Source organism: Pipra filicauda, unplaced genomic scaffold, assembly GCF_003945595.2.
Source record: "Pipra filicauda isolate LSUMZ 115617 unplaced genomic scaffold, ASM394559v2 scaffold27_size4233163_pilon, whole genome shotgun sequence".
NCBI classification, from domain to species: Eukaryota; Metazoa; Chordata; class Aves; order Passeriformes; family Pipridae; genus Pipra; species Pipra filicauda.
In genome coordinates this window covers 2,840,512-2,866,232 of record NW_024104398.1, presented here as the reverse complement: position 1 = coordinate 2,866,232, position 25,721 = coordinate 2,840,512, and the positions used below count along the sequence as shown (strand labels likewise).

General features: G+C 40.0%; 1 protein-coding gene across 2 annotated transcripts in view; it reads right to left on the bottom strand.

Annotated features, from left to right (window-relative positions):
- Positions 1-954: 954 nt before the first annotated feature.
- The window catches only part of CUNH14orf132 (chromosome unknown C14orf132 homolog), a 34,618-nt gene continuing 9,851 nt past the window's right edge, over positions 955-25,721 (bottom strand). For both annotated transcript variants that reach the window (XM_027718397.2, XM_027718398.2), the window contains exon 2: positions 955-1,669. In XM_027718397.2, coding sequence (XP_027574198.1) covers positions 1,445-1,669 — 225 coding nt within the window. In that variant the 3' untranslated portion in view covers positions 955-1,444. The remainder of the gene's footprint in view (positions 1,670-25,721) is intronic.

The window sequence follows — 25,721 nt, the reverse complement described above, 5'->3', positions numbered from 1 at the left end:
AGGCATTCTGGAATCAGGGTAGTAGCTATATGAGACAGAAAACCTAGACAGTACATGCAGACATAGAAGAAGAATTTGTCTGCTACTCTCAAAGCATCATTTTATATATTTATGTTTAATTTTTAAGGGGGAGGAGGGAGATTTTCAATAGAGCTGATTTTGTTTCTTTTCCTCAAGATTTTATATTTCTCAAGCAAATAAGGCTACAGTTTGTTTTGAAAAGATACAGCTCTTGAAAAGGAACTGCCTATAGGAACAACGCAATGAAAATGTTTTCCCTCAATAGAACAAATCCAAATAATCAGAGTCGTTACCTACAGCAGGCTATATAAAAATCATTTCCAGAATCCTCACCAGAACCCAGAGATATATTAATACTGAAATAAAAGCACTTGCATATCTGTCACTTATAACCTTTTTTGTGTTGTTTCTACCCCATGACACATCTGATTGATGTATTCATTCCCTTGTGAGTACATAAGTGTCCAATCTTTCTTTCAATTTTATCTTACTCATAACCATCAGTTTTTCCACATTCTTTCATTAGATTAATAACCTTATGAAAGTATAGAGCTGCTGTAAGAAATCTGGACTACACTGAAATGAGATGAAAAGCATGGCATTAAGCCTTTGTTTCCTGGAAGGGACAGATATACAAACCACAGCAATTCAGTACCCCTAGACAGAAATGGGAGCTTGTGCTGCTGCTCTGTTTATCATTTCCTCCCCTGGAATAGGGAGGGTCTGCAGAGCAGCAATAGCTGTGCCTTCTCCCAAACAGACAGGTTCAGCATCATTTCATCAATTATCAGCTCTAGTAACTGGTACTGGAAGGCAAGTCCTAGATAGCTGCCTCTGCCTGTCAGAGCTCTAAGATCCATGATTTTCAACACAGCCTAGGAGCATATGCACATGCTGAAGACTCACACATGATGAACCTGGACTTCATCAGAACCAAGCCAATGCCAAGCATTTAATCCATCTAGAAAACTAAGATGTCCAGAAAACATGACATGGAACAATTCCATACAACATTATACCACAGTAAAAAAATACACAAAGAAAGAGCTGACAAACAGTAGAAGAGCTGCTAGAAAAATCTACAGTAGAAAATAAGCACTTTCTAAATAAATATCACCTTCTCTGTATTTACTACACCCAAGTTGATCTCTCTTTTATTACATTTCTATACAAAACTGATATTGGCTCTTCAGTTAGAGCTCTCACTTCCATACAACTTGCATCCAAACTTTCTGCCATGAAGATTTAACATGATTAACTTGCATTTCATTTCCATAACCGTGGCAGCACCTAATCAACAAAGTCCCTACCTATGTGTATTTATATTGATATACATGTATATATACACACATACATACATACATACACATGACAAATACTGTTGAAGTTTTCCTCTCTTCCAGTGCTTATAGTGACAGTCATCCTAGAAGGTGAAGGCATACACCACTCCCACAACCACAATATTTCCAATTGTTGCTATTATTGCAATCCATAACAATATGGCATCATTTGAAGAACGGGATGTCTCTTCTGGTGGATTCTGCATGGACGAAGCTGCATGGACGTTGGCTGATGAGTTAAACAAGGAGTACTCTGTACTAAAGTCCTCGTTGGGTGAGTCCATAAAGGCTCCTCCCATAACAGGAAGCTGTGAAGAAAGATATGGCAAAATCAGACTGTGGGCTAAAAAGTGCTTTTGTATTGTCTCAAAGTAATAACAAAAAACTAACCGTTAGCTAACCTGCAAAATCACTGAGATTTCATGTACGTGGTGCTTACCTGTCAGGAATACCACAGACACACACACACACTGTACAGTGTCTCTCCCATTTCTGTCAGAGTCAATATTATTGCAGAAAACCTACGTATATTACATGCAATATATATAAGAGCTAGCATGCAGGCTTCAATTCAAACTAAGTAATCATATGTATTTTGAAAGAAGTACATCTATATGCAAAGTACTCACATACCAGAATCTAAGTTTATAACGATATGATTGTGACTACCAGCAATGGTATCATAACACTGCAAGACATTGTGCAAGCACAGTAAGGATCTGATGCAGAGAATTCGTTCTCCTTTTATGTATTAGTCAGAAGCAAACCCTTGGTTTATGTAGAGATCATGCAAAAAGTTCTTACTGTAAAACAGGTGGAGTGTACTCAGTGCACTAACTTCACCTGCAGAACACACCACTGCAACAATCCAGGATTTATAAATCTATATAATGGGAAACTTCAAACTGGATTTTGAAAGGCTCTATTGTAAAGAAGTAAGTGACAGATTTCTAGCAATTATCCCACCCCAGACTTCTACTGGGAAGGACAAAATTTTTTTGGTGCTCTTAGTGGTTTCTCAGCGGTACTAGAAAATGTTCTCGGTAAGACAGCTGTTATTCAATACAATATGGAAAAGCTAAAGGAAGAAGAAATTGTTTAACCTTGTCCTTACACATGTTCTAATTGTCTTCCCAACTTTATCCTAGATCAGGACACATATTCTTCCTGATTCAAAAACTATTTTACTTCTACAAATGATGAAAGGCCTTGAGGGGAAGCTGCATGAGCAGCAGCTGAGGGCACTTGGTCTGTTCAGCGTGGAGGAGGCTGAGGGGAGACCTCATTGTAGTCCACAATTTCTTCATGAGGAGTAGAGGAGGGGCAAGCACTGATCTCTTCTCTGTGCTGACCAGTGACAGGACCCAAGGGAATGGGCTGAAGTTGTGTTAGCAGAGGTTTAGGCAGGATATTAGAAAAAGGTTCTTCACCCAGAGGGTGGTTGGGCACTGGAACAGGCTCACCAGGGAAGTGGTCACAGCACCAAGCCTGACAGAGGTTTTGGACGATACCCTCAGGCACATGGTGTGACTCTTGGGGAAGGTCCTCTGCAGGGTTAAGGGTTGGACTCGATGGTCCTTGTGGGTCCCTTCCAATTCAGCATACTCTGTGATCCTGTGAAATGAATGGGTCCCTCATTCAGGCAAGGGAAGGATAATGCTGCAGAACTAAGACCATATACAACTAAAAAAGATTCACACAAAAGCTTTTTCTTTTATCCTTGTCCCTTGTATGTTTGGGAACGCAGAGCTGGAAGAGTCTCCCCTGGCTCACTGAGTGCAGGCTCTACAGTCTCATGTAAGTATAGGACATTGCTTCAGAGAAAGCTACAGAACATGTACTTCACATATCTGTAAATGCTGAGGACACACACTTCTGAATATCCTGTAAAAAGCCAAAGATCTGCTTAGCAACCACAGGAACTGCAACTGTTATGTACTGTAGAAAGAGATAAGCTAGTGTGGGTATGCTATAGCCCCAAGTCTCTTCTTTACTGCATAACTAAAGTCCTGGAGGACTGTAGTAGGTAGGTAGGCCAAAGCCATGGCTTTACTGGATTAAAAAGAAAGAAACAGAGCTGTACGCATACATCTCTCTGCCAGCTTGACCAGAAGGAAAAAATTCCATCATACTGACAAGTGGTTTGATATCGAGCAATGAGTAAAAACTACATATCAGTGCATCCTACCTACATTCTCCTTCCTTTCAGATTTGGTAGGAGTCCAGGGCTTCAGGGAAAGCTGAAAAAAAAGTCTGAGAATATTGTCCTTAAAAAACATCCTCACTGCAACACCAACCAACCTTTCCTTCCTCACAATGGTTTCCACACTGCTGCTGTCACCTTCCAACCTTTAGACACAATTACAGTCTCCTGTTTTACACCCTATTTGTTAGTGCTGTTGGGGTTTTGGTATTATTCTTCACTTTTCTCAACAGGGTTCTCTTCTACTACAACTTCAACACTACTGCTGAAGGCACCACAGCCTATGAGTAACAGAGGAACAAGCTTTGCCTTCATTCAGCCACATCAGAGAAGGCTGCTGTATCCTCAGCCCTAAACTGTCATGCCCAATACTCACTGGGGTGAAAAATCGATCTCTTTTAAAACCCTGTCCTTCAGCTTCTGCGTCACATTTTGACTCCCCCAGTAACCTCTCCCTTTGGTACCAAACTACATTCCTTCTGGCTGTGTGCAGCTATGCTATGGAGGCCACTGAACAGGACAGGATGTGATGATAAACCATCTTTCCACAGTGTTGGCTGTAATCTACAGATTACAGTAAAAAAAAATGGAGAATTTTGAGAATGAAGTAATTTTTTTCGTTTGCCATGCATAACAGAGATATAAAAGACAGGCTCTTTTTCAAAGCTGACTACTGAACAAATTTCATCTGTACTAGAAAATATTATGTCACATTCAAAATTAAACAGAGAATGATGAAACAGTGGATATGTCATACTACCTAATCCACATTAAATAAAATTATCTTTGATATCAAATATGATTAGACAAAAGCAGTTCACAAGAATTCAAGCAGGAAATTGCAAAAGTAGTTTGATACATTCTCCCTGCATCAAAGGTTTTGTCCTGTCAGTTTTGACACAGTGTCCTTTAAAGAGAACAAGACCTTCCATTTCCAAAGCCCAGCTTGATGTTTTGAATCCAATTCCATCAGGCTTTTTTACGTTGGGATTTGATAAGGAAAACATTTTGTTTTAATCAAAATTTCTTTTTATGTAGAGATTGCCATAAAAGGCAATTCTGACTTCAAACAGAAGTATATTTATGCAGCGATGATGCTACTTAACAGTTATGGAGACTCTGAAGATCTTTGCAGCAAATGATGGCCATACATTTACTATACTGGCAGCAAAATGCTCAATCAGAGGTACTTGCCTCCTTAGCAAACCATTTTAAGGGTATCAGCATTTAGGATGGTCAAGTCTGCAAAATCTTTCAACTGGAACAATCATCCAAAATACAAAGGTACACACATATCTGCATGTGCCCAAGACAGTGGGAGGTCATGAACACTGTTCTGGTGAGTGACACCCATTTTTGGGGCCACACATTCTGTGCTCTCAATGAGTAACTTGAAATGACAAGCTTCCATCCTGTTAGTCCAGCTGGTGCTGTCACAAAGGCAGGGAGCATTCATGTAGCAGCACAGCTACACAGTACACTGTAATTTATGTTGAATATGAATCTCCTTGTACTGTCTAAGGCTCAAACAAGCTGTCTGCACCATCTGAGGGGAACACGTGGTGAAACAGCTCATCTGAATCTCCGAAAACCTTGAGGTGACCTGATAAAAAGCACTGACATTCAGCACATGGCACAGGCTCTTTCTGTAAAACTGACTTCCAGTTTTTTTGTTTGTAGGTCAGTAGCACTTCACTAAAGATCTGGAAATAAACCTTACCGCCAATTTCCCATTTGGACAAATCATCTCTTACTAAAATGTGGATTCTCACTGCTAAAATGGCCTCATATAAGAGCACAGGAATGGCCATATGGTGTCAGACAGAAAGTCCATCTCCCTCGTGTGTTAGCTCGAACAGTGGCCATAAATAGATGCTTAGGAAAGAGAACAGCACAACAGGACAACCATGTCTGATACTTCCCCTTAAGAACTTACAGCCTCCAACTGTTTTCAGCTTAGGAGGTTCATAAGCCAGATACTACTGCTATGGATTTAATAACTTGCAAAGAATTTTGCTACCATGAACTTGTCCAGCCTCCACCTGAGCTCATCTGAAGCTGAGCATCCTTCTCAGTCTGGCCTATTAGTGCCACTTAACAGTCAGGGTTACCCAGTGATTAGAGCCACGAAATCATCCTTGGGAGATATGCCATCTCTCCACGGGAGAGAGAGAAGCATGGATGATTAGTACCAACTGCAATCTATCATTTTGGTAGATTAACTTCAGTGAGATGAATCTCATCCTCAGTCTTGATGTCTTTGTTCTCCCAAAAGGTACAGTATCTTCCTTCTGCAGTCTTATCTGAGATATTACATTAAAGACTGTGAGAACTTCACACTCAACACTAATGGGAGTTGATTAACAGCAGGCTAAGTTCAGACAGCCTGCAGTGCACTCTGTGACTGCTCTATTTTTCTGCCCATGCCTCTACAAAGCAAATATACGCCAATTTGCATAATCCAAAACTTTCACCCATGTCACTGCCATTACAGTGACCTGCAGTCTGTTTTAGCCTCAGAGGGTATTTATAGTTCAGACAAAGCCGTGCAGAGCCTCTGCCACCCTCTCCAAGAGCACTGGGCAAGGAGGCCAGGGCAAAGGGTTAACTGGGAAACAGTGAGGGATATGACAGGAGCAGATGGCAAGGGGGAATGCTGAAGCACACTGTTTGAAAATTAAACTCTTTTCCTAGTGACTCTGTTGACATTGTTAAGTAGCACTAATAGTACATTGCTTGCTAAATGGCTTCTGGGACTGGCAAAGAAAGAATTGATACCATTAAATAGCAACAGGCAGAAAACCAAACAGCAAAATGTCAAGTGGTAATGAGAACACCCACTGCGCTGAATACCTCCTACTGACATGCCTTCGGGTCACAAGGAGAACAAGGCTCTTGAACAGTTACATGATACTCTTTGCATTTAGCAGAAAAATCCTATCTTATAACCAAAATGATTCATAAGAGGAACAAACAACACATCAGGCATCAGTCACTGATACTCTGAAAATGATAGCTTTCTTAAGTAGCATCACATAAAATTCATCACTTAGCAATAACGTTGCTCCATTTCTTTAAGAATCAGGTGTCAGTCATTTCTTCATAGTCAGCTAGGGAAGTGTAACACTTAGCTGTTGCTACCTTATTGGGAACCCAGGCCCAGCATAGGTGTTTGAAAGTGTAGCTGAATCTTCTACTAGGCATCTTCCAGAAACTAAGAAATCTCAGCAGCAGCTTTAACAGCTATTCTGTATCTTTGCCCTGGCCTCACCAACACCACTCTAGGAATGGGATGCTGGGAGGTAAAATGACACCCCAGCTCAGGTGTTGTTTTGTAAAATCCCTGTTGCTACTTCAGAATATCTGACTTTCCAGTGTTTCATTTTGGTTAAATTTCAGATAGCATATTTTTACATGACAGTATTGTCTGAATACCTAAAGTGAAATTATTATTTTCTTCTGCCCTGGCAGAGTGTGATTTACATTGCATATTTGCGTCTGAAAATCTTCCACCTGCAATCACAAATCAATCTAACACAGTTGCTGAAGGCAGCAGCAACATACAGGTTCACAAAAGCATCACAACAACATCTTAATTCTTAAGCTCTTTTTAAAGAAATGTTTTGTACTAAGGAGATACCCAACATAACCAATATTCTCTCCACACTAATTCTCTTGTGCCTCACAAAATCACACATATATATATTCTCCTCATCTAAAGCATGCACTGTAGATGAAAATGTCCTGGCAACTATTGATTTACTGCTAATATCTAGAGAACCAAGTTCTTCTGTACACCATCTGCCTGAATATCACCCTACTGCTTACAATGCAAAGACAGGGTCCACAGTGACAATCAAGACAGTTGTTCCATGTTCACTGGAAGTGGATTAGTTTGAACACATTAAACCCACACACAAAATTAAACACCTAAGGCAGTCTCTTTAATTTAATTAAATAGGCCTAATTCTGAAGAGGGAGGGTCCATGCAAATGTTTTACGCAGTTAATTTCAAATTCTCATTTTAATTAATTCAGTTTCCTGCTTCACCCTGAAATCACAGACTTAGGTTGACAAGCTTTGGAAAAACAGCTGCTTATTTTCAAGATAGAGTTGTCAAAATGTTCACCCTACCAGTGGCAATTGAAAATTTTCACTCCAAATTGGAAGCATCAGGATTTCATCTGTTATTTTAATCTTGTTAAAAACATTCCATTATATCAATTCTACCAATCTCTGCTTTTCTTCCAATTCATTATATCCTAGGACCTGCGTATTACTTCCTCCACTGCTTCCCCAGACCATGCTAGGCTAGATACTATGTCTTCATCCTTTTAGATGATATCAGTATTCAGAGTTGCTCCTTATCAGCAGTATCTCAGACACCAGAAGTTCAAGCCTTGCTGTTGAACCACACGAAGAGCTGTCTTCATCAACAGGTGTCTAGGAAGAAACAACCCAAGATGTTCCAAGATGCTGTAGCAGAGACTTCAATGCTGAGTTTGCTCTTGGCTGTAGAAACGAGTTTCCCTTAACTAAGGAACTGAGCTCAGCTGGATCATTGGCCCCAACCTACCCCTTAAGTGAGCACACATCCTGTGCAGGTTGGAGCACCTCTCTGAGGAAAGTTCCTCTGCTGAAAAAGCTGCAAAAAACAGTGTAAATAACTGGGAAGATAAGTGAATTTTTCACTCTCATATTTCTGCATAGGTAGCATCCAAGATGCCCTAATGATAAACATGCTGTGATTCCACTCCTGCAATTTACATGTCTAGTGCCTCCTTGAAATGGCTTTTATTATTTCAAAGAATCTTACTGCTTTTAAACTATTATTCTCGACCAACTGCTGTTGGATTTCATCTTCCAAAAATGTTGACTGAAAACAAACAAAAGCCTTTCTAATTAAAAAACCTGACAGTAACTGACAAGTCTCAAAGGAAACAGAGGAGTTTTTCATCCTATTCCTGGTCCCAAGAATTCTTCCTCTCTTTCCATGCCAATGCCAGCAATGATGCAACAAATAAAAGAGTATGCTTTGTCAGAGTTGAACAGAAATACAAATTTGTGTGAAGAAGTTGCAACTGTAAGTCACATGTAATTTTTATTGTGAACCTGTATACTCTCAATTGGAGGGAGTGGTGAACATCACAAAAGCCTGCAGGATAATTAAGTGGATGTGCATTAAACTATCTGAATGTCCCTGGAACAACTATTAAAGCAGCAGCACTAGCTGATCTTCCACATAACTAATCCAACTGATGTCCATCCTATTGTGGACACCACGTTGGGGAAGTAGAAGATGCCTGGGTCTTGTACAATTATAACTATCATGCTTCCAGGAGAACATGCACACAAAAGAAAAGTATAAACAGAGGGAACCAGAAAGACAAGTATTTATCAAAATGGAAAAACTCAGAAGGAGGCTATAAAACCAACCATCAATGTTACAATGAGTAGAAGCTATTAAAATCTGTTTATAATTTCCAAAAATGGCAAAACAGAGGACCCTTTCACACCATGTGTAGTCATATTGGGAAACTCAGAGAAACCAGGAATTCCTTTAGAGATAAGAGCAATCAGTTTAATACAGAACGTGATTCTGGAAGGGCTTCAAACAGCAAGCCTTTGAGTTTAAACTCTTTAATCATACATTAAAAGAAAAGGTACTGATTATCCCACCTACTGCTTCCAATATTTTTGGCATTGGTAACTTCAAAGCCAAACTACTGGATTTAACTGGGCTTAATGGTCTCCTGCTCTGATCCAGGTTGGCGATCTCTTTCTGGTGTCAGAGAAAAACAAAAAAAACCCCAAATCAACCAACCAAAAAACGAATAATCTGGGGGAAAAGAAAGGAACAGTGGCTTGGGCATAATGTTTTGATGTCTCAAGGGACAGTTTTGCTCTAAGGACGCAAGTCTGTATCACTGACAGAAAGCAAGCACACATCTGCACAGTATCAGTGGCAGTTTCAGTTCTTAGGCAGAGAATAAGTGGTTTTCCACGCGTCAGAGGATAAAGAGGACAATAAGAGTAACCCAAGCTGATTGTAATGGCACTTCATATCTGCATAAGGAAAAGGCATTCCCATCATAAACAGAAAAGCCAAATTATGAGGTGTAAGCAGAAACCACAAAGCAGTGCTCAAGAACAGATGTATAGGAAAAAAACTGAATGAAGCCTGATCCCATTTCTCAAAGTGAAAAAGGGTTGCACAGGCCCTTCCTCCATGGTGACTTTTGCAGCCATGTTCATCTCTGACAAAATGGTGATGCCTCATTATCAGTTTACTGATGTGGCCAAGGTATCTTGAAAGCAAAGAAGGGGCTGACCTTCATATTCTTTTGATTTTCCTTCTGATCCTTCACCCTTAGGCTGCTACAAGATGCTTAAGCTGTTCCTGGGGGGGGGGGGAGAGATGGGAATTGGCAGACATTCACAGTAATGGAAGCAATGACACAATTTCAAAAGTAGAACTAGTTCCAGATGAAAAATTGTTTAAATCACTAGTCTTCAGGCATGGGCAAAACCAACAATTTTGTAAATCACTGTATCCTTCCGTATCCAGTAATCAGAATTTCAAGGGGCAAGTGTTAGGAGCTCAGACTAGAAGGATGCAAAATTTTGGACATCATCTTATTCCTCTAGAGAAAAAATAACTGCACAGAAATTCTTCTATGTTGCACATGCTGACCACTGCTCAAACCAAAACCCAGAAGCAATAAAAAAACCTTGCATGCTCCTTCAATCCCTGCTACACAGCCTATGAAAAATTAATTGGCTGAGATTTAACTAAACCACACTAACAGGCTTAGCTCTATTTCATCAGAGAAATTACTTACTATTTCATGCAGACTCAAAAGCTTTCAAACTATAGATCACATATATCTTATGTTACACAGTGATGGCTGCACTGCAAAGACAAATTGGGATACATTTGTCTATTGAGGGAATTAACTGCTACCATGGCAGCTCTGATACAAATGCCTCATTTTCAGCACCTTTGAGACAGCCACCTGGAATCTACCTTCAAATATAATAAGAGTTAGGTCAGTCACCCCATTATAATGCAAACAGACTGGGAAAAATACTATTCTATGATGGCTTCCAGAGAGTAATTCTCTCATGGAAAATACTGGCAGGCATCCAATAAAAAACCTCAGAAATGAAATTAAAACAATTTAATTGATTCAATTTATTACATAATGATGATTTTCTTAAGTTTATATAGCCTATCAGACTCTGAAAAAACAGAGGGGAGAGAAAACTGGTAATGATGTATAAAATGTTATTTTGGCTATACAGCATTTTTATCCAGCATTTTTTCCTATTTATTTTTTTCTTTCCCTTTCACTTTCATGTTGTATTACATCTTGACAAACAAAAAAAGGTGGGAGGACTATTTATTTAAGGCTATTATTATCAACATTTTTGCTTGCTTACTTGGCATCTTGTTCAAGACACACAACAAGCCTGAGAACCAACAATGTATTCCAGTTGAGATGGACAAAAAAGGAGAAAAATCTGACACAATGTTAGCCCTCTTAATGTCTGGAAACATTAAGGGTACTGGGCAGCACAAAGGTCAAGTAAAATAGAGCAGCTTCCAGAAAGAAAGGAGGACTGCCAGATGTTCCAACTGCATACACTTCATTTGATAGAATACCAACATGTGTCAGGTTGGCATACATCTTGATCCCATAAGGCACATGGCTTGAATAACCAATAGACTGCACATTCCCCTCAACTTATTCTGTAATGCCTCAGTGGTGGTTTACACCCGAAGAAGAAAACACACAATGTGCTTAAAAACTAATGCTAAGAGTGATTAGTAATTACCTGAGTGAGTCAATCACACAATACACACGAGAATAAAAATTAGAAGGTGAAATAATGTTGACAATTTCCTAATTTCTAGTATTCGAAGAGCAGTATTCATTGGGCTAAGAAAAGTTCCATCCAACATAACTAATTGTTGCAAATCATGAAGAGAATAAAAGCTCAATCACATGTAAATCTTGGGTGCTTAATAGCTCAGTGCCACCAGACAACTATTTCAACCATCTTCTAGGACTTACAGTTCCCATAGCAGAGCCCAAGGAAGAGAAGTAACATGTGTTTCTCATCCCCTTCGATTCAAGGTCAGCAGAACGACATGAACACAATTCACAAATGCCTTAAAACAAGCCTGGATCACTTTGCTTTTAATCAAAAGAGAAGCATCCATACGGGACATTTCACTGTCTCTGTGAGGGGGGCAGAAACCTTTATCAAAGTGTGACAACAGCCATCATCAGAGCCAAATATTCCATATGTTCTCACAAACCCAGATTCTCACAACCTAGGTTTTGCTCATGTATTAAGACCATCAAGGGATGATTAAGTGTGGCTGAACTAGACAGCAGCTGATGACAGCTTTATCACGCCAAACCAAAACAGAACAGCCAGGCCATCTGTGTTTGTGTACTTATGTTTAAGATTGTTCAAACAGCTCAGAGCACATTACAGAAAAAGATAATAAGTTATACATTGATTCTTTTTCTCTAGATAAACGTGTCTATATACGTGTAGGCAAAACAGCACTCCTTAGTGCCTGACATATACACAGGAGGGGCACAAATCTATGTATAATTTATTATACTTCTGTTTGTAATTCGATACTTGTGCTTTGAACACTTGGGGCTGCACAGGATAATTAAAGCCATGAATATGTAACAGTTTTCCTCAGGAATGAACGTTTTCCTACCCAAAAGTGATTTCTGTAAAAGCTTGTTCAGTTTTTCTTGTGTTATGGAAGGCTGAGTAGGGAACAAAGAAAATAAAGTTAAAATGTATTTTATTTGAATATTACCCCCATTTTACTCAGTGCAATATTAATTATGGAGTAGCTCACTACCAGCCTGGAGAACTAGAACAGTCTAGAGAGGACTGATTTGGTAGTCTCCCACGTCTCATAGAAGATGCAAGTTCACACTTCCCTGGTGTCTTAGGATCCAAGGGTGTTTGCAGAAATGTTTTTGAAGTACATAAACAGGAAAGGAATGATATCATCCCTGAGCTTGACAGCTGTCCCAGAGTCTGCTGCAATTCAGGTACAGAAGAAATCACCACCGCCAGAAGAGTGTACCAGTTGAAAAGTCTTTCAGGTAAAAGTTGTTGAAAAGTAATCAGAGAATGGGCTGGCTCCAAGGCCAGGCAGGATTTCTCCACAGCCTGAGAGCCAAAGTAACTACACAGACTGATCTGCAAGCTGAAGTTCAAAGCCCTCTGAACTTTAGATGGTCAAAGCAACGAAACAGCTAAGGGATACCTTGGTGCTTAAAGAGACAAGGTTCAGACTGAAGCAAGACATGTACACCTTAGACACTTGTATATGCACATCCATGACTACACACACAGTTTTGTGGTGGTCTCTTGCACCTACAGATGCAATTTTAAAATAATCCGTCTGGTCCAAAGCAGTCTAAGATTGAGAATAATTATCAACAGCTGGAACACAAAAAGTAAGGTGAAATATTAGGCAAATGGACTGCACCAAAATCCCAAACTGTTTTATTAAGCCCTGAGTACAAGTCACACAAAAACAGTTTCAAAAAGAAATGCCTGGCAGAAGCATAACACTCTCAGCCCCAGGAGATGTGCATGCACACGGCAGTGCAGTTCTGAACAGAAGTGAAGAGCTGGCTGTGTTCTTCAGTCCAAGCTTACATACTCAGATTAGGAACGCACTGATCTAGATTATAATACTTTTACCCTCACTGAGGTTTTATTTATGACACCTTTGAACTCGACTTAAGTAAAATATCACAATCTCATTTTATCAGGGCATCGACGAGTGTGTTGTTAAAAGAAGAAATGACAGAGGAGACAAAAATTGGAGCAGTCACAAAGATTCTCACCAAGGAGCCAGTGGTTCTGACACAAGTGCAGCTCGCTTAAAAACTGAGGCTCGCTTAAAAATCCCGGCATCATTCAGTGCAGCCTTTGAACCTGATGGAGCACCTAATAATGGAGACCTCTTAAAGAAAGTTAACAGGCAAATGAAATTTGATTGGCGCTAACCCGAAAACACTCTGAAGGTTGTTGTGTCTTGGAGAGAAAAACAATATCCTTCACCCCTGTGGCCTGACAGCTATCCATTTACCCACAGAGGGACCCTCCCCAGCCACACGAAGTCATCCAAACTGCAACTCAAGCCCTTTTCAAGCTGAGCATCACCTGTCAAAAATTCAACACAGAAATATTCATAAACATATTAATAAACAGCATGGAAGTTGTTCACTAAAACAGTGACAATATCTAGTACTTGCAAAAATGCAAGCATCCCTTTCATCTTTAATTGCCTGTAATTGAAATGATGGATTGAAGCTGTTCTTTTCAAAGTATCTCCAAGAGACTTGTGTATCCCACACCACCATTCTGTGTCTTGCATGGATAAATCCGTAACACAGCAAGGTACTCAGAGCTCAAGAAGAAAAGTCACAAAGAAAAATTATTAGATTGGATGCCCCAAGAAACAATTAAAGCCATCAGCAAAAAAACCACCACGGAGAGAGGCTCATTCCATCCGGTTTGCCCCCTCAGAGCAGTCTCTTAAAAACATTCTCCAACTTACCAGTCAGTCAAAGGGACGCAAATTTAGGGGTTTAAGTCAGACATCAAGAGCTACCTTGGGAAGACACCTTTTGCTCTCCATTGGAAGTTAAGCACCTAATCTTATGGAATTGCAAATCAGTGCTTATTTGCAAATTTATGCAAAAACCTTTTTATTTGTTAACTGCTGGACTAGGAACTTACTTCCTACTGCTATTAGCACATTTAAGATTTCAGAGTTGCAGTAAAGTAGCGGCACATACATCTAAAATTAACTACACAGACCCATCTTAAATGTAACTAAATCAATAAACTAATAATACAAGGAATAGCAGAGTAAAAGGGAAGGATTTTTCAAATGAATTATAATTTTTTTAAAGCAGTTCTCTGTTTTTGTCTTTTTGAAAGTTCTCTGCAAGTCATGACTGCAATATGAATGATTGTACCTAGAAAGCAGAGTCAAAGTGATAATATCAACATCAGATAATAAACAGATGACCATAATAAACAGATGACCACATTCACCCAAGTTAAAATGAGATCAAGTTAAAAAGTTTCAAACATTAGCAATAAAACAAAGTTTTCTCTGTACTTGTTGGTAGAGCTGAACTCAAGTCAACCTTTTATGTAAAGTTTTTCCAAGGCCTAGTAAGATCTTCACGCTCCCTAAAAGCATGGATGCTGCTCTGAGTGCTTTCCTCCTAGCATAATTCAATACCTGATCCAGTTAGCTCTTAAAAATAAACTGGCAATCATGCTATAAGACATTTCCTGACTAGGGAGTCTGTACAAAATCAACCTCTGCATTACATCCTGCCATTACTCAAAGTTCCACTAAGTTAAGACATTATTTACTAATTGTCAAGTATATAGAATCAATTACAGAATAAAACCACATTTAATCCATCCTGTTGCTCAAACAGTATCATGCAAATACAACTAAAAAAATGCAGTACATCAATGCAAGACTACTGCCCAGCTTAGAGATTCACCACATAAAAATAAGCTCTAGCTCAGCCCAGGAAAAAGTGACCCAAAGAAGTGTGAAATTAAAATATAATATTAAAAAAATCTCCCAGACTTGGGTTGTGTGGGAAATGTGCAAATGTCTCTTGAATCTTTTATTTCCAGATTGCTTGTATAATACAAGTTAAGTTAGTGAAACAAACAACCCAAATGTAAGAGATTAATATAATGTGGTTTCAGGCCAGTTCCAAAACACATCCCATTACAGTACAACCTAGAAAGCTTGTAGAAGCCAGTGGAAAAGTTCTACTGACTTCACAGTAGAGACACTACTGACCATAGATAGCCACCCAACTGAAAAAGAATAATGTGACGTGTACTGGGTGCCATGGAAAACCAGACCAATACTCAACAAGAAACATGTATTTGCATCCTTGCTATTTTCTGAGTCAGTACCTTCACAAACTTACATTTGTCCATGCTTCTTTATTATTTTTTTTTTGTGGTTGTTGTTCTTATTTCTTCATAAAAGTTCAGGGGTTTTTTGGCAGAACGGTTGAGCTCCACTGTGGTTTCACTTGCTTTTAGTTTGCACAAAGCCACAGAGAGGTTCCAGTCATGCTTAGGCACTTTGACTACAGCGTAATTAATTTACAACTATAACTAGTAATTAGAATTCTCAGTGGCTTCTTTATACCAAGAGCCAGTACAGTGTAAGCAACCAACTGCTGTCAGATATCCTCTGCCTATTCAAAGCATATCCATGTCTGCTACGTGCATGAGAAAATCAAAGCACTGGATTCACTGAACTCAGTCCTCCTCTTTGCATTAGTTTTATATTGACATTTACTGCAACAATATACTATCAGTTTGTTGGAAACGTATGCAAAAAAATGACACCTGTCTTGATTTATGCTAGGAAACACAGCAGTATAGTGTCTGCCCATTCAGAACAACCTGAAACCAAAAAGTGTTCCCCTTGGGAAAAAACTTGAACACATCCAAGAAAGTACAGTTTCATTATCCTCAAGTGAATCTCTGAACAAACTTGTTTGACCCAGCCTGTAATACAAAACACACTTATATGAAACACACACACAATGACAAACTCCTCAGAAGGACCTCAAGGAGCGTGACTGCGATCCCTAAGAAGGACTGGGTCCCAGTAAATAAAAGAGCAAATGCAGCATGGTTAAACTTTAATTATATTTGGCTCCCTCAAAACAGATGCTCGCAGACAGATTTCTGTTTCACCCACTAATGACTGTCACATACAATCATGTCACTGATTTCATAGAGCTGCAGGGCTTACACGCTTGCAGGCAAAACTGACAAGACACAACTAAAGAATATTCACAAAATCCAACACCCTGCTTCATCCAACAGGGATATTCAGATACTGCAGTAGAGGTAAGAGAACCAGACTGGGCCATGCTGCTCCAGAAAGAGGAATAACTGTCAGACTGCTGGTGCCTGTTACAGCCTCTGCATGTTAGAGCAATAGCCCTCCTGACTGTGCTTGGGAAACCACAGTGCGCTACTCCTGTTCACCCTCTGGTCTGGATTCCTAGACTATCACCTGCTGCTGAAAGGATAACACAAGATAGTGATATGAGAAGACTGAGATAGGCAGGGGGTCAGAAGGAAGAGGTGCATCATAAATATGTGCAGGGGAAGGCAATCTGTTGGGAAATCATATATGCCTTGTGTACCTCACACTGGCCCAGAGTAAACTCCCACCCAAGAAATTTGTCATTCTGATTATTTCAGATACGACCCCCCACAAGATTTTACAGTGGGCCTTCGTCAACTTCATCTTTCTGTTGATAGATCTATTAAGGATGAGATGGGAAATGGATACACTCATTCCCAGTCCAAGGCTGTGTTTCAACTTGGGTCTTACGAGCTCAGATGACAACATATCAAAATGCAGCTCAAGAATGGAGCTCCAGTCTGCTGTTGTGCAGCACTGCTGTCATGAATCTCATTTCATTAAAATTTATTGAAAACAACTTCTTGTTCTTGCAGCTTAAACAGAGAAGGAAGCAGAAACAAAAGCAAACACTTCTGTTTCTCCAGTTCTGGGGGTGGACAGAGCCTTAGTGTGACTACACATCAATTCCCACATATACATAACTGATATTAAACATGTTCTTCAAATACCAAGCAGAGATTGGATCCCATCTGTGTGTCCTAGCTCTGCCCACAGAAGCATTTTTTCCCCCACAAGGCACTAAATTATCCCAGCACTGAGATACCAAAACCAATATGCGTCATCTCTAAGGTGAAAATAGAGCTGGGATTTCGCATGCCAGCCTCAGAGACAGAAGGGTTGGTCACTAACCTGCTCAATCCGTAGCAGAAGAGTAAGCTTCCACCTCTCACCTTCCATTAGGACCCATTTTTCTCTATAATCCCCTTGTGCAGGCACTACTTGTGTTTCCCCAAAGGGAAGGTGTTCATTCTTTGAGGAATGCAGAAAAACTAAAGTTTTACTTTGAAAATACCACCAGTACCCCTTATCCATTGATACACACACTCCCTGTGAATCTCACTAATGCCCATCCTTTCTATTTCAAGCTCCTTACAGTTGTACCGTAAGAAAATAAAAAAAGAAGGGACATTAATAATTCATCCATGTCTTACTGATCAGATGGAGAGAAAAAAAAGAAGAAATAAAATTTCTAGAAAGCATTAGAGTGCACAGCTCATTACTGAGGAAATATCATTGGGTCACTCTAGTCTTCAGAATACACTGTTACCTTTCAATGAAAAGTAGAGTCTGTCTTGTGTCACAAAAATCCTTACCTAGCCTTGGAACCCAGCCCTGTCTGCCAATGATTGTGGCCTATGAAGGCTCCAAGAGACAGGCTTTGAGACAGCATCTGCTCACATGCAGAGAACAGCAGCAAAACCAGTCAGCCAGGATTTGTGTCACAACGAGATCTGTGTCACAAATTGGACTATTTGCACAATAAAGGAGGAAAAAAATGGAAAAGCAGAACTAATTTTCTTAATGGACCTTAATCTTCCCCTTTTACTCATATTTAAAGTTCCTTATTGCCTTATCATGTCTGCTTTGATTGTAAGCTCTTCAGGGCTTTTTGTACTTGTTTGGTGTCCACCACAAGACAAGCTGATGGATCTCTGAGGGATTCTCAGGGTTCATCTCAGCTCTAATTCCAAAACTGCCTTAATCCTTAATGGAGTATTGATATTTTGACGTTAATTTTCAATCATTCTTATCTACAGCTGGTTTCACTAATCCTAATGAACCAATGGCTTCACAACATTGAACAAACTCAAAACATAGCAAGCTGTTCTCCTGCTTCTATTAGAAGAATTACAGATCAACCAAAGGCTGAGTTTGAACACTTTTAACCAAGAGGCTAAAATACAAGGGCATGCTCATTCTTCTCTTCAGAAAACACAGTGGCTTTGGTCAAAGGCTGTCTGGCATTCTGGGGCTGAAAAGTGCACAGCTGACCCCTGCTGATCTCTAGTTATCACAGTAGAAAAAACAAGAAAATGCAGGATTGCCATCTGCCAACTATACTTGAGCATCCACAGACAGAACAAGATGAACCAATATGAGTTGACAACTGTAAAATATTATCTGATCCATATGATTTTCATCTTGGACCTTCATTTAAATCTGTAATTTAGATGATGACATTTCTTTTGTTTGCAGAAATGCAAATGAGATATTTTGCACATGAAAAGTTTGACATTGGTGGAGTGAATTATAGGGATACTGATGTTCTCTACTTTCTCAAAAGGTTACTGTGATCTTTTGTTGATTAAGAGACATGATGTCACTAAGACAAATGCTTCAGTTGCTAGTAACAACATCTCCCAGTGAAACATCAAACATTTTTGCACGAAGTGCTGAATAACATAAGGAAAGGATATTTCTCATGTCAAAGCAGGAAGTCTATGACCGTAATGATTCTGCATTGTATTATAATATAAATATAAATGCTTGACTTAAGCAACACTGATGCACTAGTCTCCACAGCTGAGAAATCAACAAGCATGAAAGGCACATTTAAGAAAGTTTTTTCCAGATGATACCCTTTACATCTGCTGGCCATCTTGTTCTTTCAAGTGAAAAAGATAAGCAGGAAAAGAAGCTACCAGCAAGACTAAATGTAATTTTAATAAAAATGAACAGCTATTTTGTATCATGATTTCAAATGAATTCTCATATCATGACACAAAACGATGAACAGCAAATTCATAATGAATCTGCCTCTTTTTGCTGTAAAAATACTGAAAGCAAAAAGAAATTAATCTAAACCAGACCAATGCTAACTGGACCCAAACCACTCCAAGCATATCTGACACAAAACATAGTGGTGCTGACTTCAGTTCAGGGTGATAGCCCCTTCTTTTTAGACTCCCTCATTCATATCCCACACATCGGGTTTTTCTACCCTCTCCAAAGACACGGAGCCAGCATAGACATGCAATTCCTGTCCTCAGGACTAGTGCATTTGTTGAAAAGAAACAAGACAACCTCAGCTTTCACCTAGTCAACTACAACCTGAAATGGAATATGCAAATGGAGTCTTTCTAATGTATTGACGCATGAAAACTGAATCTAAACACGTGATTTGGAAATCCAGATCTGAAAGCCGATGCAATGCACAATAGCACAGGATTGTTTTTGTCTCAGTTACAAAAAATGCCACACTGTTGGAAGAGGAGGGGTGTACTAGCAGACAGCTGAGACCAGATGCAAACAGGCTGCCCTCTCCCACTCACAGGGCTGACCCAGGTGCTCATGAGGACTGCCCCACAAGTGAATGAAGCAGCATGGGAACTCAGACTGCTTCAGTAAAAGAAAGAGGGATATCCACAAAGCAGTGACTCATTCCTGTCTGCTTCACTGCCTTGAGCGCTTCTTCCCATTGCCGTTGAGGTGAGAGCATTAAAACTGAAAGACTAACAGGATTTACCACCACTGTCAGCAGCTTTCAGAGTTGTTCTCAGGTTACTTCACATAATTATTTAAACAAATTAATCTCCATTTTTTAACTGATTGCTCTTTTATTTGTTTGGCTTTACCCCTAATATGAAAAACACTGAAGAGGGCTGGCCAAAGTAAGATACATCCAGGATGGTGTTAGGCTCCTGAGTTAGAAAGAAATTCAAATCCTTCAAAATGGTGTTCAGTGGGCTGAATATTCCCATACTTGTGATTTGAAAAAATTTATTTTTTTTTACTCTAACTCTATCTAGGTACTAACAATTCTAGTTAAATATAAGTATCCCATTGGAACCATGAGAATAAATAAAAAGTTCTTGATCAAATCCCAAAAATAAAGGACTGGGAGCAGGGCAAAGATGGCAATGAGACAGAACTGCAATTGGAAGGTTACAGGCACCAGCATTCCAGCCACTGCCCGGTATTTTGTCAACTTTAAAAAAGGACAGTTCTCAGAACGTATGCTGGGAAATAAACAATGAAGTCGCTCTGCTGTACATGAGAACTTAATGCAAGGTTGAAGGGATATATGGGAAGAGGCAGCCCTGAAATATAAAAAGTGGAAAATGGAAGAGATCATTGCTGGCCAGCTGGAATTAGATGACATTTTGAAGGGAAATACAGAAGGATGGATGAGATGGTTGACATGAGTTTATTTGTGATTCAAATGGTCTTCATTTGAAAGCAGAAAACTAATTGAGACAGAAAAGGAAAAGGCCAAAGACAAATTAAAAAAAAATTCCTTGTTTCTTCAGTTAATAATTTCAGGTTTCAAAATCTTCATAGTATTTCCAGTTTGCTCCTTATCCAGCAAAGAGCAGAGTGCTCAGCAGTCACTTGTTATTTCCTCAGCTTGTATTTTTCCCTCCACAGGTCTGTGCAAGGCTAATTTGCCTTTTACTTATGGACTCTGCCACTGACAAGCAGTTTGTGGGCACTGCATTCACACTGCCTACTCTGCTGCAGAAGCAGCTACCACCAAAGGACCCCTGGCACTGCCTGGAAGACAGCAATAGCAAGTGGATTTACATCTGCTTGTGATTCCTGTATATCTTCTTCCAACTCTACTATGTGTCTCCAGCATGTGACAATTTTAACGTGCACTGTTTTCCCTTGGTCATATGTATGTCATGCAGGCAAGGCCTGTGTCCATTCCCACTGATGCTTTATGGCTGCTCTCAGCACTGAGCACTCAACAGTCATGTACACAGAGATGTGGACCTGAAAGCACACGTTTCACAAACATCCTTTGTTGCATTTTCCAAAGAACAGATCTGGAGGCTATCTAGTGTCTTCTGTGAAACACATTAAAAAAAAAAAATCCAATTCTGGAGAATTCAGGGGTTTTTGCTGATGGTTCTCACAACATAAATCCAGTGCTGGGTTGAGCAGCACAGCCCACAATGTAATTTGGATCTACAAAAAAAAATTTAGCCCAGATTGTGTATGAAACAAATATTCCTATACCAAAAGAGTACCTCATTTGAAAATTGACTGGAGTTGTGCTGTTTGAAGCACTGGTTCCAGTGCTAGTTCCAGCACTCCCAAGAATCACAAAACCAAGTCTACTTCACGATTAAATAGACAAACAGGAGGAAAAAAGTATGTGGGAATAAAGAAAGACCAAACATGCCAACTGCTATGTTCTGGAAGCTACAATTTGGTGCCTTCAGGGAAATGCAGAGCTCTCCTAATGATGAACCAGTGGGAACAACACCAGGAGACACCGCTTCCAGATGCAGGATCCTACAGAGAACGTAAGTTCCTGAATAAATGCATCCTTAGTGGCTCTAAGAGACAAGAACCCAACTTATTTAGTACTAGCTGATGAGGCAGGAAAGAAAGTAACAGTACCATCACACAGAGCCATGGCAAAGGAGGGACTACTGGTGGCAGAGATACTCTAACACTGAAATGTGCTGCTGTCACTCAGGAATTCCGTGCAAGGCTGCAGCAGCACGTTAAAGTAAGGTGGCAGTGAGAGAGATGAAGCTGCCCAAAATGAGAGGAAATAAAGATGCATAAGGAGTTTCATGGCAGCTCTGAAGTCACCGCCCTGAAAGCGCCGTCCATGCTGAGCTTTTAAATACACAGTCACACTGTTTCCCACACACTTCAGAAAAACACCGATAGGTAAGTCCCAGTTAGGAACACTGACTGCAGGCCAGCCTGATTACAAAGCCCCTTTGTAGCTGCCACTGTGCTGGAGCACATCTCCAAGAGGCAGCTGTGAAGGGGCGACTGTGTAACCAATCTGCTGCGCTCAAGGAATGATTGCTCTCATCTCCAAGCCAAAAATATAGCTCCTGCCATGAGACGCTTGTTCTGTGTGGTTCCCTCTGCAGCTCTGAAAAGGAGGAAAGCAGAGACAAAAGGAAAAACAGAGCACAACATCCATGTCCCCAAATGCTGTGTCTGCATGGGGTATTAGGGGCTCACCCTCCTTCTGTTTATCTGAAATTGTTCCACTTCAGCCCCCAAAATAGACCACAGATTTTAATCCTGTCAACTTTCCTGACTTAACTGCTTTGTTTACAAATATACTGTCAGCCACTGTTTGACTTTAATAAAGATTTAGTGACTAAATATAACCATTTTCATGCCCACGTTTCTGGGGATGCAATGCTGGAAGATCTGAGCTCAAGCATTTGTTTCTTGGATATCAAAATGTTTGTATTTTCAATTTCTTTTCCCTTCTACATTTTCAAACAAAACAGGAAAGCAATCCCTAACTGTTATTTCTTTAAACATTTGCTCAACTATAAATTCACTTGGCCTTTTTTATAGTAAATACCACTTGCTTACATGTGAGAATTACTCATCACTGCAGAGCAGGTAATAAAATCAGAGAATATAATGGCAGCAGTGGACAAGAATCAGTATGTTCCTACATTTGGTGAGCCACATCCAATCATGCTACAACTTCACTCAGAAGAAAAATGTGTGCTTTCAACAGGTAAATATGTGGCCTTGACCTTCACACTTCTATTAAGTTAACAGAAACAGAGGAAAATCCTCAGGTCAAGCAGTGGGTTGTAAACCACACAGAAAGTGATGACAGAGCTATTTTACCTGTGCCTTGATATTTTTCAAGTGACTGATTCTAAAAATTGCTAACGACGCAACTGCAGGAATATCATGTCTGTTTATTCTCACATCAGTGACTGAGAAGCTGTAAATAGGTGTGACAGTTGCTGCATCGCCTCTGTTGTCACCACTCCACTCCTCCTGAGAGACAGGCAGTGAACAGGATGGCTATTAGGACAGACAGGAGCATAGTACGATCCTGAGGCAAAGAGTTGTGCATGAGCTGTATTACTCTAAAACCGGTGTCAGGGTTTCTGTCAAAATCAGCATGCAGAAAGATGCTGCTTATTTTGGGGGAAGAGCACACCCTGTTCTGCTAACTGGCCAAGCTTTGCTGAAATGGTGCAGAGTCTGAAAGTCCCAGTTTTCCAAGCTTGTGTACGATCACATGCCAAATTCATTTTCAAGAAAATGAATCCATAGGTAAAAAAACAAAGCAAAAAAACCTTAAGAATCTCAGAGTTTGATGGTCATGAATCAAGTACAAAAAGATAAGGCTGTAGGTTTCAAGCTATAACTTCAATCAATATCCAGAAGAACTTGAGGGATGCTCTGAGCATTCACCAGCAGGGCCACCTGACTGTGCACATGAGGTGTAAGAAAGACTTGCTGTTTTGCCTCTGCAACCCATGCCAGTTTAAGCTTCCACACTGAAGAAGCCCCAAACTGGGAATCAGTTCTCACTAAGACCCTTATCTCCTCTGTAGCATCATGGGGCAGTTCTGCCTCCCTATCAGTATCCTTTAATTTCAGGTGAATCTTTATACTCTTCTGTAAAAAAAGATATCATGGGTGTGGTGGAGTTGTGTTGAATTACTGTAATAATTTATAGGCTACACAAGGTATGGAATTTTTTCTTTTTAATTAAAAAATTTAACACTAAAAAATTATTAAATCTGTTTGTGTCAATGAACTTATACACTTGCTTAGGCAAGGATAAACTTAGAGTGTAAAACTACGTGATTAGTTTTCTAACAGCAAAAATCAGATGGAAGACAAGACCAACTTTTATTTCAGAAGAGAATCTCCTAATTCCATTTATTGTCCTCTAGAACTGATTTGAAGATTTTTAATAATAGTTGGCTTTGACATTTCCAACAGTTTTAGAAATAATGAGCTGGCTCCTGGGAGCTGGCCAGCATCCTATACATCAATTCAAATCATACCATGTTGTGTGCTCAAGGAAGACATCGAAGTTTGGCCAAACCTACCTTTGCTACCTGTTTCCCATTTCCCTTCACTTGTCAGCATTCCCTGTGGCATATGCTGCCACCCAAAGGCTTTAAGGAACAGCAAGGGGTTGTTTATCATGGCAGCCCAGACAGCAGCTTACATCAGCATGTTGTTTTCTGCCTTCTCCGTGCCCTCCCCCTCTGCCAGCTACATCCTGTGCACACCACAGGTCAGGAGACAAATGTTTTAGAGGCAGGAATGTTTATTTAGTCATCCAAATGTTCATCTTTAAAGCACTGTTAAGGGTATTATGTACACTAAAGTGATAAGCAAGATATGTACCATGAAAACCACCCATGCTGAAAATTACAGCTGGCTGGGTAAAGAAGGTTACCTATGAAAGTATAAAGCACAGTTGTAAGAGAAGTCAGGAGGTGCATGCCTCTTCTGACACTTAATAAGATTACAGGAGAAATGAGTTGCAAAACTACCTTGGAGAACAAGGGAGTGAGAGAGAGAGCAGCAATTCAATTTCTTCTGCTTCTGTTTCACGTCCTTGAGAAATGCCAGAGAACACACCAGGAGAATAAAACATCTGCCACCCTGACAACAAATCAGTGCAGGATTTCACCGCCTTGCTCATCTGCACAGTTTCACAGCAGGCTCAATCAGATGGCTCAGAGACCAACACAGAATGAACCATTTCACAGCCTGGATTCTATCACAGAACAGCAACCATTTGGCATGCCTTCATGTTAATAACCACATATTCGATAAAGCTGTCCTCTAGGTCTGTGGGGGGAAGATATCGGAGGATAGGCAAAGAGAGAAGAGTGTTCGTGAATGAATTTTCAATATTTTTCTCCAACTGACTGCTGGGTTTAGCATCTAGAGAAGAGAATTAAGAACTTTTCAAATTGAGGTTGTAACGTGCTCTGTTCCAGCTGGAGAACAACCAAAACACAAAACAGAGCAGAGGAGGTGACACTTCCATTCCTGAGGCTTAGATTCTACATCAAGCATCACTCAATTTTTACTAACCTACAGCCCAGTAAAGACATGCAGACATTGTAACATGCTTCTGTCTTGAATAAGACAACTGAGAAAGCTTCTGCTGTGTTGCTTACACTTTCAATGACTGCAGCATTTGACTTTGCACTTGCATCCCATCCCTTGTCCCTGAACATGAGAATTGTTTACACTTTGGTCCCCATTTTGCAGAACTAAGCTCAAATCTCTGCAGGATCTGGACTTGAGCTGGTGCAACTGTAGCATCTGAAATAATTTATAAAAGATAAGAATGGAGGATATGAGAGATGAAGAAAGAAGATACCCAAAGAGAACTGCA